The following is a 19,161-nucleotide window of genomic DNA, read 5'->3' as shown; positions in this document are numbered from 1 at the left end:
CCCACCCCACTACTTCTCCTTCCTTGCTCTACTTCCCATCATCATTTCTCCTGTTACATCTCTGTGCTTCTCCCTCTAAGTGTCCTCTTCCTTTCCTATATTCAACTGACTTTATGTACAGCACACCTACCAATACTATTATTATTTAGACCCTTTGAATTATTCCTCTTCCTCTATATATCTGCAACCTTCCTGCTTACCCAACCTTAGACCTTACCGTCTACTACTCTCTATCAGCCCCTCCACTTTCAACTCATTATTTCCCTGTCTATACTTATCCTCTCTCCCCAGAACCCTTCCTATCCAATCTATCATTTATACATATTTCATCCTACCAACTATTTTATAATGTATATATATATATTTATATATCCCAAATACTCTGGAGTATTTGATGTCTAAACTCCTTTTTAAGGTATTATTTTTCAACAGCATTATTAATAGAAAAAGTGTATGGATACTATATATGATTGCATGTAATTTAACTGTATATCAACTGTCTAATGTAATATTTTACTGTGTACGTGGAGCTTTTCTCCCCGGGCATCCACTGAAAAAGGACATGTGCCCAGTCAGACAAATGTAAAATAAATAAATTTCTTACATACATCTTCTTTTATATCCCAATGTTTATCAGCCGATATCACTGCCTGGACATGTGTCGTGTGAAGGTAAAGCTTTGGTAGCCCAGTCAGATGTCAGCGAGCAAAACCCATCTGTTAAGAATACTGCAAAAGTGAATCAGTCACGAGATCTGCTGAACTACATAAGCAGAAGAACAGCAACATACAACCTCCAACACTGCCTGAATGATGGCCCTCCTAAGTCAAGCCATTTTCTAACACAGTGGGCAGTCTTTTCAGAGATACGACATGTTGGGGGGGGGGGCTCAGGGGAGTCAAAGACCTATCTGAAGGGGATAGCAATTGGTAGAAACACAGTGATACAGCATAGTGAGAAAAAAATTCAGTCCTTTGAGGGACTTGGCATAAGAGCATACATTCAAAGGAAACAGTCTAATAGCTATGTATCAGCTGCAGTTCCATCCAAAGTTAGATGTCACCATACTTGTTTTTCACGAAAAAGTCAGTGGCCTTATTGCGTAAAAATAAGACCAGTTTCATGCTGCTGTTCCTCTAGTATCATTTGGCACGTAGCCCATAAATATAGAGTTACTATACCTTCAATTCTTGCAAGTAACAATCTGATCTTAAATAACTGATCTGTAATACTGAAAAACACAATAACTAAAGTTTATGATGAAGAGACCAGAACTGAGTGTGCAAACTCAAATCAAAGTACAAAAGAGTTGAGGGAATTGCAACAAGAGTACAGAATCATAGGAACAATGCTGTGCAATTTCATCCTTATCTGATGATTGAAAGTTGCAGTATCTTTATGGTGTTAAATCACACACATTCAAGATGTGCAAAGGACTTCATCAAGAATGTATGTGCCCTGTCTTAGACTCTGTGCAAGATTTTCATGGACAGGACTTAAAGACCTATTTATGTTCTGTAAAGTATCCAGTTTGGGGATAGAGGAATGTTATCTCTGTTGTATACAGATTATCCTCAAATGACTGAGCTCCACAGTCATGCACTACTGAGTTTGAAGCAGTTAGAAACCACCACCAGAGCAGATCAGATGTTGTGCTTTCCCCTGGAAGAGTTGATTGCTCTCTCTAGGACAAAGTGGAGGAGCTAACCAAGGTTAAGGACGTGTTTGTTTTCCTGTACAGGTCCTTAACAAATGGCTTCCCTACCTCTGTACCCTATACCCATTTGTTATGCTTGGGGCAAGAGAGAGACATCCCTAAAACTGATCAAACATTTTCCAGCTGATTCATTATTATGGAGGCAAGAGTCGGGCATAAGGAAGTGGACTAGTATACTAGTCCTGTGGAGGCCACTGCACCATCCCTCCTAACTCCTTCCACAGGAAGCTAGCTGATTCACAATGGCTAAGTGGATGGGGAAAGAGATGTGCAACTCCCATCAACATCATGCCAACTCAGCAAAGTATACCCCAGTTAACAGTGTGCTCCTGTCTTATTAGTTTCTTCCACAGCTGATTGCCTACCCACCTGCAGATGTCACTAATGTTGCAGACGAGGTTGCCTCCATATCCCCTAGAATAGGTGAGTTGGCATAAGTTGCTCAAATGCACTTTCCCCCAACTGGACACTCCAGCACCCATGTCACATATCAAATTGGGTCACGAGTTGCAGTCAGGCTTTCATCCTCGTACATCTTGAGTCTGGACAGGACTGGAGGAGTTTATTATTTACTAGTCTTGCTCATGAGCAATAAGCTACACACAAAATGAATTTGAGTTGCTTTTGCACAAGGTATAAAACAAGGTTTTGTTTTCTTAGAAAAATCTGACAACGAAACACTACAGTATCTCCCATTCTTTCAAAATGGAACTGAAACTCGCACACAGGCACAGACATGCACGCACACAGGCACAGATGCACACACTTTTTTAGGAACTGAATTAAATTCGGTATCAACATACTGCTTTAATGCCTAGAAGAAAAATCTTTTTTACTTGGGTCAAGTGACAAGTGACTTTCATGCTGAAGGATTAATTTAATAACCAAGAGGCCTTGGAAAGAAAAAGAAGTATAATTGGGATCCTACATCTGTAATGCAAAAAGATCAAAATATTTTAAGTAATATGCAGGACCAACTGTTGCTACAACAACTGTTATGAAATAAAATAGTGTAGAGAAAAGGAAATAACATGGGCGGGAAACATATTAAATGCACAGGTAAGATAAATCATGCTTGTCGGCACCATTTAAGTGATTCATGAATTGGGTATACCTTTCTGCTTTTTTAAATTGTACTTGTTTGCGTCAAAATAAGTAGAGAAAATTCATAAAGGAGATTTCCCTTTGGAAATGATATGGGAATTGGTCAACCTTTCAGGCTTGCAATGGATGACAAACCGATCTAACTGCATGAGTTTGAACTATTATTTATGACGGATTATTGCACTGTCACACATAGAGTGCTGAGGGTGAATATAACTTCTGTCCATTTGCCTTTTGTGTGCGAAAGACAATGTTCCGGCTAATGAATCTGATGCAACTGTCTTTTCATAGCAAATAAAGTATTTGAAGACTTGAAGCTACATCTTGAGGCCCACACTCAATGCTTCTCTCCACAATAGGTAAGTGCAAGTTTTTCTTTTTGTTCCAAAACTACATTGTTGTTGTATTACCTGCATTTACTTTAGGAATACCTTGATGATTTCTGTTAAAATGTTTTTAAGGCCAGTAAGAGACTGCTAAAATTGATGTGAGGTTTATGTGAAGAAGGCATTCCTTTGTAAGTCAAAGGCCTTTAACCACAAATGACTCCAAGTAAGACTTCCTTACACAGTCATAAGCATTTGTAGTCAGCAGGAGACAAAATGGATGGATATGAAAAATCTACGCCATGGGTATTTTCTCAGACAATGAGCATCAAGTAAAATCTCTTGATATCACTGGCAAAAAAGTACAGCTGTACGAGTATAGTCACCATAACATTGTGCACTTAAATAACAGGATCACTGCTGCAGTGTAATTTCTTATCCAGGGGAATTAATCCTAGGCAGTCACGTGCCTTTCAGTCTTACTTCCAGACATCCCCAGAACACAGATCAACACCTCTCCTACACTCAAGTTGTTAAAGTGAAGCTCAGACAGAAAAAGAAAGCAGCCCACTCTGACAGCAGTTCTTTTTTGGATAAAGAGACAAAGAAATCACCAACAAGTGTGCCCCAATGACCCAGAGCAGTGATACTGGACATGCTTCTATTGTCATAGCCCATCAGTAAACAGACTAGTCAAGACAAAGGACTCTGAAAAGTACAGTTATGTAAAATTGTGCTATAACAGTAGATGTCCTTCTCTTCACTGTTGCAGTATTCTTAACATGAGAGACCCTCCCTGCCAAGGGCATCCCAACTTCTGTCCACTATACCAAAGCCTTTAGGTTAACAATATGCAGTGCATCGCACGTATGCTTCTCAAGCAAGGCACAGGGCCATAAAGCTGATGTCCAGATGTACCATCCTCAGAATGGAGAGCCTCAGGAGGAATGCCAGCCCTAGGATACCAGAGGGTAATGAGCACATTCAGAGGGACAAAAGACCAGGGGGAGAATGGAGGAAGTGAATACTGCAACTGTGAAGAGAAGGACATCTACTGTTATGGCAAGACTTTACACAACTGTACTATATTCTTCCATTTCACTGTTGCAGTATTCTTAACATGATGGAGAATGCAAAAGCTCAGGAAAAACATAGCGAGGAGGAAGGGCCAGCATAGCCTTCTAGGAACCAATGAAGAATGGCCATAGGAAAACCAGTGCTAGTTCTGATACGACATCCAACTTGTAGTGCTTGGTAAAGGTATGCACCGAAGACTAGGCAGTTGCATCAAGGATATAATTAGTATCCAAACCCTTGAACAAAGCACTGGAAGAAGCCACAGCCCTAATAGAGTGAGCCTTAACCATAGAAGGAAGCCTCTAACCATGACAAGAACGACAAAAAGAAATGGCTTCAGAAATCCAACAGGAAACAGTCTGCTCGGAAACAGCCAACCCTAACAATCTAGGGTGAAATGAAAACCTGATCAGATTTTTGAAAAGATTTAGTTTTGTCCAAATAAAATCTGAATAGGCTAGGCACATGCAACACATTCTCACTAGCAGACTGATGAGAAGGGAAAAAAGTGGGCAACTTAACAGACTGATTAACAGGCAACTCATTCACCACTTTAGGCATAGAATGACTGGTACAAAGTGACACCCTGTCCTTATGAAAAGCTAAAAAAAGGAGTAACAGCCATAATGGCTTGAAGTTCAGACACCTGTCCGGCAGAAGTAAGGGCTAATAAAAAAAAACATCTTCCAAGAGCAATGCTGTAAGGAAAATGAAACTGCAGTCTCAAAAGCAGTCCGAGTCAATTTTTCCAAAACAAAATTAAGATCCCAAGAAAAGGGAACAGGCTTCCTGGGAGATCTAATATGAAGGACACCTTTAAGAAAATGACCTCGATCCTAGAGGCCAAAGGAGGCGCTAAAGGCAAGCAAGCAGAAATAATGGAGAGGTGGGCTTTAGTAGAGGAATGTCAACCCAGCATTGAGCAATTCACACACAGAACCAAAAGAACATCCAGACTGAGTGAATCCAGGTTACGAGAAAGACACCAAACAGAAAACCTCTTCCATTTGGACAAGCAGGATTTCCAAAAGTGGGCTAACCCAAAGCACAGCCTCAAAAATAATAGCTGCTTATAGGGAATCAAAATCCTATCACATACAGTATCAGCTGAAGAGTGGACACATGGGGATGGATGATAGATCCCATCTTGTGAGGTAACTTGTGATGATTGCCCTTAGCTAAGTGCAGAAGAGGGAACCAATGTTGTCCGGGCCAAAATGGAGTCATCAGCAAGATTTTAGCTGCATTCTGGCTTATCTTGCACAGGACTTTTGGAATTAAAGGAAAGGGAGGGAAAGCATAAAGAAACATCTTCTTCCCTTCAATGAAAAAGGTAAGAGTGTTCACCTTCAAGATCACAGAACATGGAGTCCTTGCACAAAATTGCAGAACTGCTTGTTCAGACAGGAGGCAAAGAGATCTACTTGAGGAATACCCCACTGGTGGACAATGTCCAGAAACACAATTGTGTAGCATCCACTCATGAGATTGTGTTATGGATCTGCTCAAGGAGTCTGCCACAAAATTCTGACTTAAAGGAATGTACACCACCTGAAGAGGGACTTGGTACTGAATCACTAGCTCCAAAACGTGAAGTGTCAACCTGCAAAGAAGACAGGTTAGTGTCCCCCCTAGTTTACTGATGTACCACATCACTGTGGTGTTGTCTGTAAAGATCCTTGGGGGCCCTGGAGAAAACAGAGGATGGAAAGCAGTCAGGGCCAACAGAAGAGCTCTTATCTCCTGGATACTGAGGTGCTCCTTCTGTTGCTGAGGAAACCAAAGGTCTTGCACCTTTATGTTTCTGAAAGAAGCCCACCAACCCCCATCTAAGGTGTCTGAACAGCTCCTGGGAGGGAAATGGGGGTTGAAAGGGAAGTCCTGGATTCAAAATCAGTTGCTGAATCCGCCACAGAAATTCCAACTTGAAACATGGAAGAAGTGAAATTGGACACTCAAGGATGAGAATGCTGAAGCCAAATAAATTTTTAGATACCACTGAAGTTTTCTCATATGCAAAATGCCAAAGGGAAGCATAGGGAAGGTGGATACCATGAATCCCAGACCCCTCAGAAATTCCCTGGTCGAAATCAAAGCCAGAGGAAGAAAGGACTGAAAAAAGGAATCAAGAGTCAAATCCTTGGGAGGAGGCAGGGATGCTAGCATGGGAACAGTCCGGATTCTGCATCCCAGGAAAAACATAAACCCATGACAGGGACAGGAAGGACTTTTAAATTTTACAGTGAAGCCCAGGCTTTGCAACAGAGCAATGATCCACTGAAGGTGCTGTAAAAGAATCTCTGGAGAGGAGTCCAGAATAAACAAGTTGTCTAAAGAAGGAAAGACCTGAATGCCTTTGAGCCTGCAAAAAGCAATCACAGGAGCTAGGCAACTGATGAGGGGTAGAAAGGCCAAAGTGGAAAAGAGAGAACTGAAAATACCAGAAAGCAAAAGACAAACATAAAAACCTCCTAAAAAGGGGATGAGTAGAGATATGAGGTAAGCATCCTTGAGATCCAGAGAAACCATAAAAGCCTGAGGAAGCAGTAGAGGGAACAAAGTCTGAAGGGATAACATTCAAATGGAAGGAACCTTCAGAAATGTATTCAAGTGAGAAAGATACAGAATGGGTCTCCAAATGCCCTCTTTCCTGGGTACCAAAAATATTCTGGAATAAAACCCCTTCCACTTTTCAAAAGCTGGAACCTCTTGAATAGTTCCCTTAGGGAAAAGATCCTAAAGCACCTCTGGAAAAAAGCATAACTGGTCTTGAGGTGGCTCAGGATTGCCCATGAAGGGAGGGAAGGGAGATATTCCAAACCATGAAATACTCCTGGCAAATGATGGAAAGAACCCAAGAATCCTAGGTTATGTTTAACCAAACAGGAAGAGACAGAGAAAGTTGAAGTGAAAGAGGAATGTGGCTGGGAAGAATTCGGTAGTCAGACAGCACCTGGTTTATCGGGCAAAGATGGCTTCTGAGCAGGAGGGGTCTGTGAAGACTTAGCAGGGGGGGAACCTCCTATCACCCTTCTTGCCTTTAGGAGGAGGACAAAACTGCCTTCTAACAAAAGCCGGTTGATTGGGATAATTTCTCTGAAACGTTGGCATAGGGGAAACAGAAAAGTTTCAGGTCCTGTAGTTCCCTGCCTTTTACCTGCAGGGACTTGAACAACTAAGCTGGAGCACCAAACAAATATTTGTTGTCCAGAGAAGCAGCCATCAACTTAGCCTTAATGTCACCAAGCACAGGCTGAAGCTGTAGCCAGGAATATCACCTCTGCACAGAGCCAAATGCAGCAGCCCTAGTAGAAGCATCTGCTGCATCAAAATTACATTTATTGGAATGGTGAGCTACTTGGGAAGAAGCTCCTAAAAGAGACAAGGCAGAAGTCTTACCCACAGAATCAGGAAGGTCAGAAATAAACTGGCAAGCCTGAGAAAGGAGAGCCAAAACATATAAAGTCACATGACTCTGATAATTAACAGCCCAAAAGGCTAGGGTGGCTGAAGTATAAACCTTTTAACCCAGTCTTTCCATAGTCTTGCTGTCCTTATCGGAAGGAAGAAGCTAGGTAGAAGGCAGTAATTTAGATGGCTTACTGGATGTCAGAGACCATCAAAGGGTCACAGCAGGTGGACACTTAAGGAATTTGCAGTAATCGGGCACTTTGCTCCCTTCTTAGAACCTCTTTGTCACTGCTTTTTTAAAAGTTTGCTTCCAAGTTCTGTTGGGACTGCTTGAAAAGTTAACAATCACACCACCCTGGGCTAGAGCGAACATTTTTGTGATTTGGGGATAGGGGATTGAATATCCCTTGTGTTAATTTCCCCCCTTCATCAAATTTCTCACACACATCAGCAGGGGAAACTCCAAACAGAACTACTTTGCCCAGAGCAGCATTTAACAATTATGCTTTTAACATCCTCTGGTAAATGCTGACTGCGTAACCAAGCAAATTTCCGCATCACTGACTCAGTGGCAGCAACTCTAGAAACAGCATTAGCATCATCATAAGAGCACCCAAGGGAATTCTTTGTAACCTGTGATACTGAGGAAAAGTGCAGAGATCAAAGACTCCTCCTTCTCTGAAGTGAGAAGAAGTTTAGTAATTAATATTTTCATATTGTCAAAGGAAGCTGTAAGAAGTCTCATATTTCAAGAATTTCATAAACTTGGTCACTGCTGGTCAAAAAGAAATTCATATTACTATGATGAGATCAAATAAGAAGCAGCTTCTTAACAAATACAATGACTAGTCAACTGAGTCACTAAATTTTAGTAATCTACAATTTTATGTTCAATACTTTAAACAAAATATATATTTTAGACAAAGTATTTTTTTACTCTCTTTTTTTAATTTTTGACTTTTTATTAACACACAAAGACAAAGAAATCCTGACATATGTGATTGCCAGTTCCTCACTGGAAAATCAAGATATATTTCTTTTACTTCAGATTTCCAGTTTTCTGGGGTAAAAACCTGGAAGATAAAATCCAAATCCACTTCCTCCACATCAGAATCTGAAGAGGAGTGAGACCTTTTCTTTTTGATTGTAGAGAAGACACAGGCTGTAAAGACTGAAAGCTTTAAATAACCATTATTCTTTTGCCTCTCTCATTGAAGAAGCAGAAGGAGCAGATAGGTATGCTTCAGTTTAAGCATAATCTTCCTAGGTACCATCACAGAAAAACAGTGCTCACGTGTATGGTCTTCTCCCTTGAAATCAGATTCGCCAGTCCAGGTCTGTGATGGCTGGATGTCCACCATCTGCACTAATCCTTGCAAGAGTAGTTCGCGCCTGCCTGAAGTAGATGTATAAGCAGAGAACATTCTTGTCTCTCAGCTGCTAGCATCTCTAAGGTGCAATGCCCACAGCAGTCAAATGAAGCTGCCAAACTGCCTGTGGGCTCAGGCATGACCACAGTACAGTCAGCTGTTAAAGGCAAAGACAGAGGGTGCCAGAATGCAAACAGATGCCTCTCATGAGAAGCTTTCTGTTTCTTGGAGACTGAAGAAGGGACATCAGAAGAACCAGAACACTGCTCCATAATTCTGAGTTAAAGCTCTGAGATTTTGATTTTCTAGGTGTAAAAGCAAAGCAGTATACATGCTTTTAAGTGTTTTGGGAGTATTCTTCCCCATGCAAAAAGCGACAGGACATGTGGTGACATTTATGGGGATTCTGGTGCTCAATTTAACACTTCCCCTTCCTCATGAATAAATTACAAAAAATATATAAAACAGGTCTTGCATCAAATCCATCTGCCACTAATCAAAATTCCCCCAAAGATATTGCCAACTCCTTTAACACCTTCTTCACCGAAACCATCCAAACTTTAGCTAACCAACTCTCACCCACTGGTTCCAACCCTAGCACAACCAATTCCAAAGCTACAACTTCCTACAGCCTCCAACCAGTCCCCACTAAACTCATTAAAACCCTACTTAGGAAACTAAGACCAACCACCCTGGCTGCTGATCTCCTCCCAGCTGACTACTTACAAAAAGCTGCAGACGCAATTGCATACCCCATCTCCGTCCTTATTAACTGGTCCATATCAGAAGCCATAATCGCTGACATATGGAAAATCTCACATGTCATACCACTTCACAAAGGGGGCAGTTCCACTGAATTGTCTAACTACAGGCCCATAGCCATCTTGTCACCACTAGCTAAGATCATGGAGAAGTGTGTGCATATTCAACTCATGAAATATCTCACACAAAACAAACTTTTATCCAACTCGCTACATGGCTTTAGGCCCAATCACAGCACCACAACAGCCCTTCTCCTTTTCTCAGACACTATAAATCAAAATCGCAACAACAACCTACTGTCCTCTGCTCTCTTCCTAGACCTGTCCAAGGCCTTTGACATGGTGGACCACAAAATGCTAATGAATAGCCTGGAGGCCAACAACTTAAACAAACAGGCCCTCCAATGGTTTGAGTCCTGCCTACAGTGCAGGAAACAGGCTGTACTGTGGCAGGGTAAACTCTCCTCACACCTCTCCATCAGACTAGGAGTACCCCAGGGCTCAATACTAGGTCCCCCTCTGTTCTCCATCTTTATAAATGAACTTAGCACAGTCATACCAGAGGCTACCTGCATCCAATATGCAGATGACTCGACCTTGATCTGCACAGCCTCCACCCCAGCAGAACTTACTGAAATAACCCAAAGCACCTTCAACAAGGTTGAAAATTGGCTACTAAACTAACGCCTAATACCAAATCCCAATAAAACTAAGTTACTTCTCTTTACCCCAACATACAGGACCACCTCACCTCTCTTCAATATAACAGCTAATAATGGTACCATCATCTCCCCAGTTACCCAAACTAAACTATTGGGCGTCATGATCGACTGCAACCTCAGATTTGATGCACACATCAATCAAACTATAAAAACTACCAATAAAAAACTCGGTAGTCTTTTCAGGATCAAATCATTCCTCACCCCGCAGGCTAGAATAACCATTGCCCGCTCCCACCTCCTATCTACCCTTCTCTATGCCTCCCCTCTATTCTCCCACCTGAATAAAACCAATCTTAAAAAACTGTCTTCATGCTACAACCAAATCGCCAGATTTGCTACTAGCTCACCCTACCGTACCCACCACTGCCAGAAACTGAAACTCCTGGGCTGGTTGGAACTACCCCACCTCCTACAGCTCAACCAGCTCAAAGTTGCCCATAAAATCCTCCACCAACCGGACACTACCCCAGCCCTAAGAAACATAATCTGCCCCTACAGTAATAATCGCCTACTACGCTCATCCACCAAACTCCTAGTACTTACAATCAAATCCAACCATACTGCAGGCGACTCCCTCTTCACCAACTCTGTCGGTAAAAACTGGAACTCACTACCTACTGACATTACCATAGAGTCTTCTCCAACCATATTTAAACATAAACTTAAAAGTCACCTCAAATCACACTGGATATGCCCCTGTACCAACCCTGACTAAGACCCCACACTTCCCTCCAACACACTCTGCTCAGCCATTCCCCCTCATTTAAACAATGAGATCCTTTATGACTGCAACTCTAAGTATTGTTATCTTCAACCACTATTTTCAATTTAAAAGTATGCCTCTGGCCTCACAGAAGAATGCATGTACTATGTCTGTAATCAACTTGTATTGTAACCACAATTTAGTGGATTGTCTATTTTGTTACACCTATAACTTTCTATCTCTATGTACTATGTCTACAATCTTCTTCTATGTAACCTCTATTAGTTGATCATCTATTTGTAATGTCTATTTCTTAATCTGAATTTGTAACTTTGGAGCTTTTCTCCCCGGGACTCCCATGAAAATGGACACGTATCCAGCCGGACCATCCCAGTTAACAAATGTAAAATAAATAAATAAAATAAAATATAACTTTCTCACAAAAAATAAGATAACTCTCCAATGAGATACTTATTTATCCACCTGACAACTAACCGAAGAATGAATCATGTGATGGCATAGCTAATAGCAAGTCTTACTGGCAGCTTCAAAGTCAAGGAAGTTTTGAATTTTAGTACTTGTACATTAACTTTTATACAGCTCACCCTTGATCTCCAGTGGATATATGGCTACATGGAAGGTGTCAAAGGCTTGGAAGCTGGCCAGATATCTGACCCTTGTCAGGATATGTCCCATATAGCTTAGGCTACTGCAACAGTGATCTAATGATGGACACCAGCAGATCCTTATTCAGTGGAGCAGTTAAGGACATGCTCCTTAACTAAGCATGTATTTGTATTCAGACCCTGTAGCTGCTGCCCTGTAAGATCTGTACACGGCATCACAGCCACTTTTCTTGCAATCCTGAAAGAGAGAGAAAACAGGTCTTGCATCTCTTGTTTCAGATACTTGCCTTAAATCCCCTTCTACCATAGCCCTCATCTCTGCCAGCAGAGATGGCTGGTAGGAAATCATGTAGAAAAGTCAGTTTAAGACTCCAGAGGAAAGTAAGCAGATATGCATACCTTTTTCCCCACACGTCAATCATTCTGCTCTTCTTTTTACTGGGAATATGGTTCCAGTTTTTACTTAATGTTGCTCACTTGCTGGAATCCAAAGACATCTCACCTGGATCAGCCAAAGGGGTTCTTATAGTGATACTTATGAGAATTCTTAACTGTCTAGTAATAGTCAGGACACCTAGAAGAGGGTAGAGAGTCAGGCTCCACAGATGCATTACAGAACACAAGTTCTACAAAATTTAGCAGTGGTAGAAGGGCAGCTTCAAACAAGCCCAAATACACTTTCTTTGCTGTGCAAAAAGGGTTTAAACTGAAAGAATAAAATCAATCAATCTTGAAACATACATGTTTGGGAAGCAGAAATTACAAACATGGAGCTGCATTCTCTTGACATTTGGCTTCAGTGTCTTCTTGCCAATATAGCAAGATAAAGAGTACTCAGTTACAAACAGAAGAATAATATAGCAATAACCCAACGCCTGGGTGTGGGTAATGCTGGATTTACTCATGGTTGGCGTGGTTTGGTCGAGGCGGCCCGAGGGACCAAACAAAGCCAACCGTGGGTAAATACAGCATTACCCACACCCAGAAGTGGGTTATTGCTATTATACCATGACATTATTTAAGAAAAGAAACTATTACTTTTCTTAAATAATGGCATAGTATAATGCCTGTTTACTGCCCTTCCGCAGATGTCTGGCATCCGCGGCAGTTCTGATGTACTGCGCCTGCGCAGTACATCAGAGCTGTGGGCAAAAGCAACGGAGAAAGCAAGATCTCCGTTGCTTTTTTTTTTTTTTTACTGTTTTCGCTATGTTAAATGGGTTTAACATAGCGAGACAGTTTTAAAATAAGCAACGGAGATGTCCGTTGCTTATTTTAAAGCTGTCTCGCTATGTTAAACCCATTTAACATAGCGAAACAGTAAAAAAAGCAACGGAGATCTTGCTTTCTCCATTGTTTTTTTTTTAAAAAACTGTCTCACTATGTTAAATGGGTTTAGCATAGCGAGACAGCTTTAAAATAAGCAACGGAGATCTCCGTTGCTTATTTTAAAGCTGTCTCACTATGTTAAACCCATTTAACATAGCGAGACAGTGTTTTAAAAGTAGAGTTATACTAACGGAAAAAAGTCCGGGCGACCGGACCTTTTTCCATTAGTATAACTCGATTTACAATGTGCACGCTGGCCAATCAGCATGCACGTTTTGGGGGGGGTCACGGTATAATACACAGTAACCTTCCTCAACCCTCCTTCTTATGTAAAATGAATTTATAAAAATACACAACTCCAAAGTGTTTTCACCCTTTTAAAAAGGATGCAAACACTTAATTACAATCATCTAGTCACTGATGCATTGGGACACCAGAAACATTTGTCTACTGAAGTAAATACCAAACACGCTGCAAAGCACAGCTACTTTAAGAACAAGTACCTTGACTTTCTAGTACTCATGGATTACGTCATCAAGTAATGAGTAAGCAGTTTATGAACCAACATATTAAAATTACTACCATCAGACAAATTGCATTCAAGACCTTTAAGCAATTTTATTAAAAATCACCCACTCTACAATTTAATGATCAGTTTTTAGTACAACTCCCACATAATCAAGGATTACTAAATATCTTAAATGATCTTCGACTGTGCCAATACACACCCACATTACTGTACAAACTACACAGGCCTACCTGACCATCTCCTTGATGTGAAGCAATACGCTGAACATGGCTGTCAGATGCAGTTGCAAGCTGAAGTTCAATGATGTAAGCTTCCTTCTCTGCCAGTTTTCTATCCTTCTCAACTAGCATGGCATCAATTTCAGATCCACGCTGAAGCTGTGCTTCCAGTTCAGAGACCTAAATGTAAAAAAAAAAAAAAATGGTATTTTTTTCCTGATTTGTGCTTTTTTTGCCAGTGCTCATAATGTTTCTATTTTTTTTTTTAGTTTAAAAATTCCAAAATGTTATTCATTAAAAAAGTGAATCTCCGAAGTCAAATTATCTCCTTAGGAGTACAAAGGTATATGCTATCTCTATTGAATGAGTTCACTTAAAATTATATTTGGTGCACTGATGTACAAGCAAGTGCACAACAAACTGTAAAATGGAGAACAGTAATGCCTTAATAAGCAGATACACTGGTCTGAAGCACCTACAAGGAAAGCGTGTATTTTGCAGCCACAGAAACCACCAACTCAACCAGCATTCACTGGCATGAAATAAGGCATGCAAAAGGTGGCTAGGATAGTAAAAACCTCTTTTTAAACTATGCAATTCCTCAGTTAGTTCATCTGGAAAGCTGAAAGACTTTGTGCACATGATTTCACAGTCACACCCAACTATACGTCTAACTGTCTCTCTGTGCATATATAAACACAGACTTAGCAGACATTGGATGAATCCCAAGCAGAAAAAATACCACGATGGAAAAAACATCAGAAATGACTACTTCAGATGGCTGAGTATTGCAGTACTTAGTTTCCACAAGAATATCATCCCCCATATTCGCGATCTCATGATCAAGACAAGGATGCTTACTAAATGTGTGCAATGAAGATCAAGTCACTGATACAGCTGCACCTCTAGTGCACTGAGCTTTGAATGCAGCATTTGACACTGGGTGATTAGCAACCCGACTGTAAAGGATAAAGCAGCTGGCTATCAACTTGTCAAGTGTGTGACTGGCAAATGTGTTAAGGATAAAGCAGCTGGCTATCAACTTGTCAAGTGTACAACCGGCAAATGTGAGCTATTCCTGCCCGATAGTAAAGATGACTGCAAACTGGTCTTCCTTAAAGTCATGTACCCATTTCAGAGAATACTTGAGCTGAGTGGACATGCAAATGTGAAGGGCACCACACACTACTCACGTGAGAACCATGTATCTATGTAGGAATGGGTCTGCTGTCTGAAGGGCTTCTTAGCAGCCTCCAAGGAGACATTAGCTGGGAAATCTGTCACTATAAGGGAATCTACAGCATTACACAGGCTCATACACTGAGTCAGCTTTCATCTCATCTAACCCACTATTAGCACAAGAAGGGTTTCCTTCACAAGTATGCACTTGAGTACCTGAAATCACTCCCTTCACGGCCACAAAGAAGCAAATGATAATGAGTTTTGGTCTTCATTTCAACAGGAACAAAAATATGGAGAGGAACCTGCCACGCCATGACAAGGGAATACTTATATTGCTACATTCCCCCTGTCCTGTTGCAGTGAAAAGAACAAGAAGGGCCATGTTCCCACAGGTGGGCAAATCAGATGATCTTTGGAATGTCCCACTTCCATAATACCCAAATCCAGGAAAAGTCTCCAAAACAACAGCTCCAGGAGAACACTGGAGAAGTGGCTCAGAGAATCTACAAAAAATATTCACCTCACATGGAATGTGCCATGAGAAAGCCAGATCTATCCTTGTCTATGCCCAATACCAGTTCTGCATCATCTCCCTGTGCAGAGGGCACAAAGTACAGTTGTGTACACTTACCATAAATGTAGATGTTCGAGTGTATTTACTGTTGCAGTCATCACACTTGGGTTATCTGCCTGCAGGTAGCCCTCAGTCGGCCCAAATACCAGAGTCTTGGGATTTCTGCATCGGATGCTGTCGCCTCTTCCATGACATCAGGTCATCAGGGGTATAAAACATGTAGCCAATGCCATTACATCAGTTTTTCTTGTCAGGAGCCCACAAAATAGGAAGCTATTAAATGGTGTGGAACACGGCCAGTAAAAAGTAAATACTGTTGCCATAAAATATGGTCCAAAAAGAGGACAGGTAGAAAGTACAGAAAAAAACAGGGGGCTGGAAGGAGGGTAACCAGGACTGTAACAGTGAACAAACTGTAACATCTACATTTACGGTAAGTGTACACAACTGTACTATGTTCTTCGTGTTTCACTGTTGCAGTCATCACACTTGGGTAGTTTCCCAAAGCTGAGGAAGGGTGGAGACCGTCAAGATGTAACAGGACTGACTAGCAGGCCTTGTAAGACTGCTGTGGCAAATCCAACTCTGGATTTAGAAAAGACAGGCAAGTGGTAATGCTTGGTGAAGGTGTGTACAAAACTCCAAGTTGCAGCTTCCAGGATGTCCCTGGTAGGGACTCCCCTGAGAAACGCTGTAGAGGTTGTGGTAGCCCTAGTGGAATGAGTTCTGATCCCTTGTGGGGTAGTTTTTCCATAGAGTTTGTAGCAGAAATGGATGCAGTGTGCTATCAGTTTGGAAATGGTTTGTTTGAAATGGCCTTGCCCTCTGCTCCTGTAGCAAAGCTTACTAGCAGCTGGTGAGATTTTCTGAAATATTTAGTCCTGCCAAGGTAGAACCTGAGCTGTATGTGCACGTCCATGGAGTGCAGGATCATTTCCCTTTATTCTGAGGATTAGGAAAAAAGGTTGGCAAATGGATGGGTCAGTTTAAAGCCACACTGGATACCACCTTGGGCATAAATGATGGGTTAGTCCTGAGGGAAACCCTGTCAGCATGGAAAATAATGAAGGGTTCCACAGCCATTAGTGCATGTAACTCAGACACTCTTCTCGCTGAAGTGACGGCTAGACGTAAGGCTGTTTTACATGAGAGGAATTTTAACTCTGCTGCAGCAGTGGGTTCAAAAGGGGGAAGCGTGAGCTTCTCTAGTACAAAGTTAAGGTCCCAGGCAGGGGTGGGAGCTCTACTCGGAGGCCTTAAATTGTTAGCTCCTCTCAGGAACTGTTTGATGAGAGGGTGAGAAAAGAGAGGTGGCTAAGTATTGTAATGAGCTTAGATGGCAGAGGCATGAATCTTAATGGAAGCGAAAGATAGGCTTCTGTGGAGCAGCTCTGCTTGGGAATCTAGGATTTGAAGTAAGGTGGATTAGTAGTACTAGGCCTTCTGGCCTCAAGGATGATGCCCAGCACCTGTTTGTTGAGGGTTACTGGTGGTGTATTCAGGGGATAAGCCAGGCTGCAAGGTTTAGGGTTTGCAGCTGTGGATGCAAAACCTGTCCCTCCTGCTGGGACAGCAGGAAGGGGGTCTGATGTAGGTGCCAGGGTGGCACTGCTGTCAGACTGCGTACGAGTGGGTACCAGCGCTGGCACGGCCAGTCAGGGGCAATAAGGATTGTCCTTGGCCTGTCCTGTTTGATCTTGAGAAGTATTTTGGAGAGGAGGGGCAGAGGGGGAAAGGCATACATTTGAGAGGTTTTCCCATATAAAGAATAGAGTATCCACTTTCCACGCTTTGCTGTGGGGATTTCTGGTGCAAAATTTGCTCAATTGATGGTTTTGGGGGGAGGCAAAGAGGTCCACCTCTGGTGTCCCCCACCTCTTGATTAGAAGTTTGAATGAGTTGGGTTCCAGTTTCCACTCGTGTCGGTCAAGTAGAGTTCTGCTAAAGTCACTTGCCAGTGATTTTTGTTTGCCTGGCAGGAACTGAGCTTGCAGGTGCACTAGGTTGCTCAAGGCTGTGTTCCACAGGGTCATGGCTAACCTGCAGTGTGGGTAGGAATGAGCTCCCCCCTGCTTGTTTATGTACCACATAACTGTGGTGTTGTCTGTCTTTATCAGGAGTGGTCCTGGAAGGATAAGGTCTTTGAAGGCTGTCAGAGCATTCTGTACAGCTAACATTTCTTTTTGATTGATATGCAGGGGAATTTCACCTGGTCTTCATTTGCCTTGAATGCATTTGCCTGTCATGTGAGCCCCCCTTGCATAGTCTGAAGCATCTGTCAGGATTTGGGCGGAGAGGGGTTGAGTGAAAGGCAGTCCCTTATTGTGGTTGCATGCCTCTGCCCACCAAAGAAACTCTGCCCTTAGGCAAGAAATGATAGGAATCACTGTTTCCAGGTCCTGAAAATGTTGAAACCAGAAACTTTTTAAGTACCATTGAAGTTTCCTCATGCAGTCTTGCATATGGAATTAGTAGAATGCATGAGGCCATGAATCCTAGGGCTTACAGTATTTTTCTTGCAATTAGCTGGGTTTTGGTGGCCATTAGTTTGAAGTAGTTTGTCAAATAGACCTGTTTTTCTGGAGTGAGGAATGCCATCTGGGAAGCTGTGTTCAAGCTTGCTCCCAGGAATACAATCTTTTGGCTGGGCACCAGTTGTGATTTCTTTCCGTTGATGGTGTACCCCAGAGAAGTTAGGGAGTCACTCTCCAAATGTCAGGTGCTGAAGTAGCAATTCCTGACTGTCCACCTGAAATCAGGCAATCGCCCAAGTATGGGTAAATTTGAACATTTCTCTGCCTACAGTATGCAATGGCTGGAGCCAGACACTTTCTGAATACCCTGGGCGTGGTAGATAAGCCAAAGGGAAGTGCAGAGAACTGATATTGCATGGAGCCTGCCCTGAAACGTAGATATTTCCTGCAAGATTCCCTTATGGGGATGTGCAGATAAGCTTCTTTTAAGTCTAGGGTGACTAGCCAGGCATCCTTGGCTAGCACAGGAAGAAGCTGTTGCAGTGTATGCATTTGAATTTTGGGACCGTCAGGAAGGTGTTGAAAATTGACAGATCCAGGATATGGTGCCAACTGCTCTCTTTTCTGGGCACCAGGAACAGTCTTGAGTAGAAACCCTGTCCCCTTTACTGTATTGGAACAGGTTGACTAGCCCTGATATTGAGAAGAGAAAGTACTTGGCTTTTGAGCCCCTACCCATTGGTTTGGAGGAAGGTCTGGCAACCCACTTGAGGTTGGCAGTGAGTGGAAATAGAATCTTTATCCCTGGGATACAATGTTTAGAACCCATTGGCCCGGGTAATGGACATCCAGTTTTTTGCATGAAGGACAAGTTTTCCTCCTAGGGGTGCAAGTACCTGAGCATGGCTGGGGAAAATGAAAGAAGAGTCATTGTGAACTTTTTTCATAAGAGGGTGGTCACCACTCCCTGTTTTTGATGTGAGAGCACTCCAGTGTTTAGATCTCCAATTACCCTGAGACAGTAGCCTTGGTGGTCTG

General features: G+C 42.2%; 1 protein-coding gene across 2 annotated transcripts in view; it reads right to left on the bottom strand.

The window, feature by feature from the left end:
* LOC122811120 (golgin subfamily B member 1-like) overlaps nt 1-19,161 on the bottom strand; it is a 2,318,314-nt gene that overhangs the window by 2,265,712 nt on the left and 33,441 nt on the right. For both annotated transcript variants that reach the window (XM_044082720.1, XM_044082719.1), the window contains exon 2: nt 13,906-14,073. In XM_044082720.1, coding sequence (XP_043938655.1) covers nt 13,906-14,025 — 120 coding nt within the window. In that variant the 5' untranslated portion in view covers nt 14,026-14,073. The remainder of the gene's footprint in view (nt 1-13,905; nt 14,074-19,161) is intronic.

This window comes from Protopterus annectens, chromosome 9.part0, assembly GCF_019279795.1.
Source record: "Protopterus annectens isolate FY-2018-M chromosome 9.part0, PAN1.0, whole genome shotgun sequence".
In the NCBI taxonomy this organism is placed as follows: domain Eukaryota; kingdom Metazoa; phylum Chordata; order Ceratodontiformes; family Protopteridae; genus Protopterus; species Protopterus annectens.
This window is presented reverse-complemented; position numbering and strand designations above follow the sequence as displayed.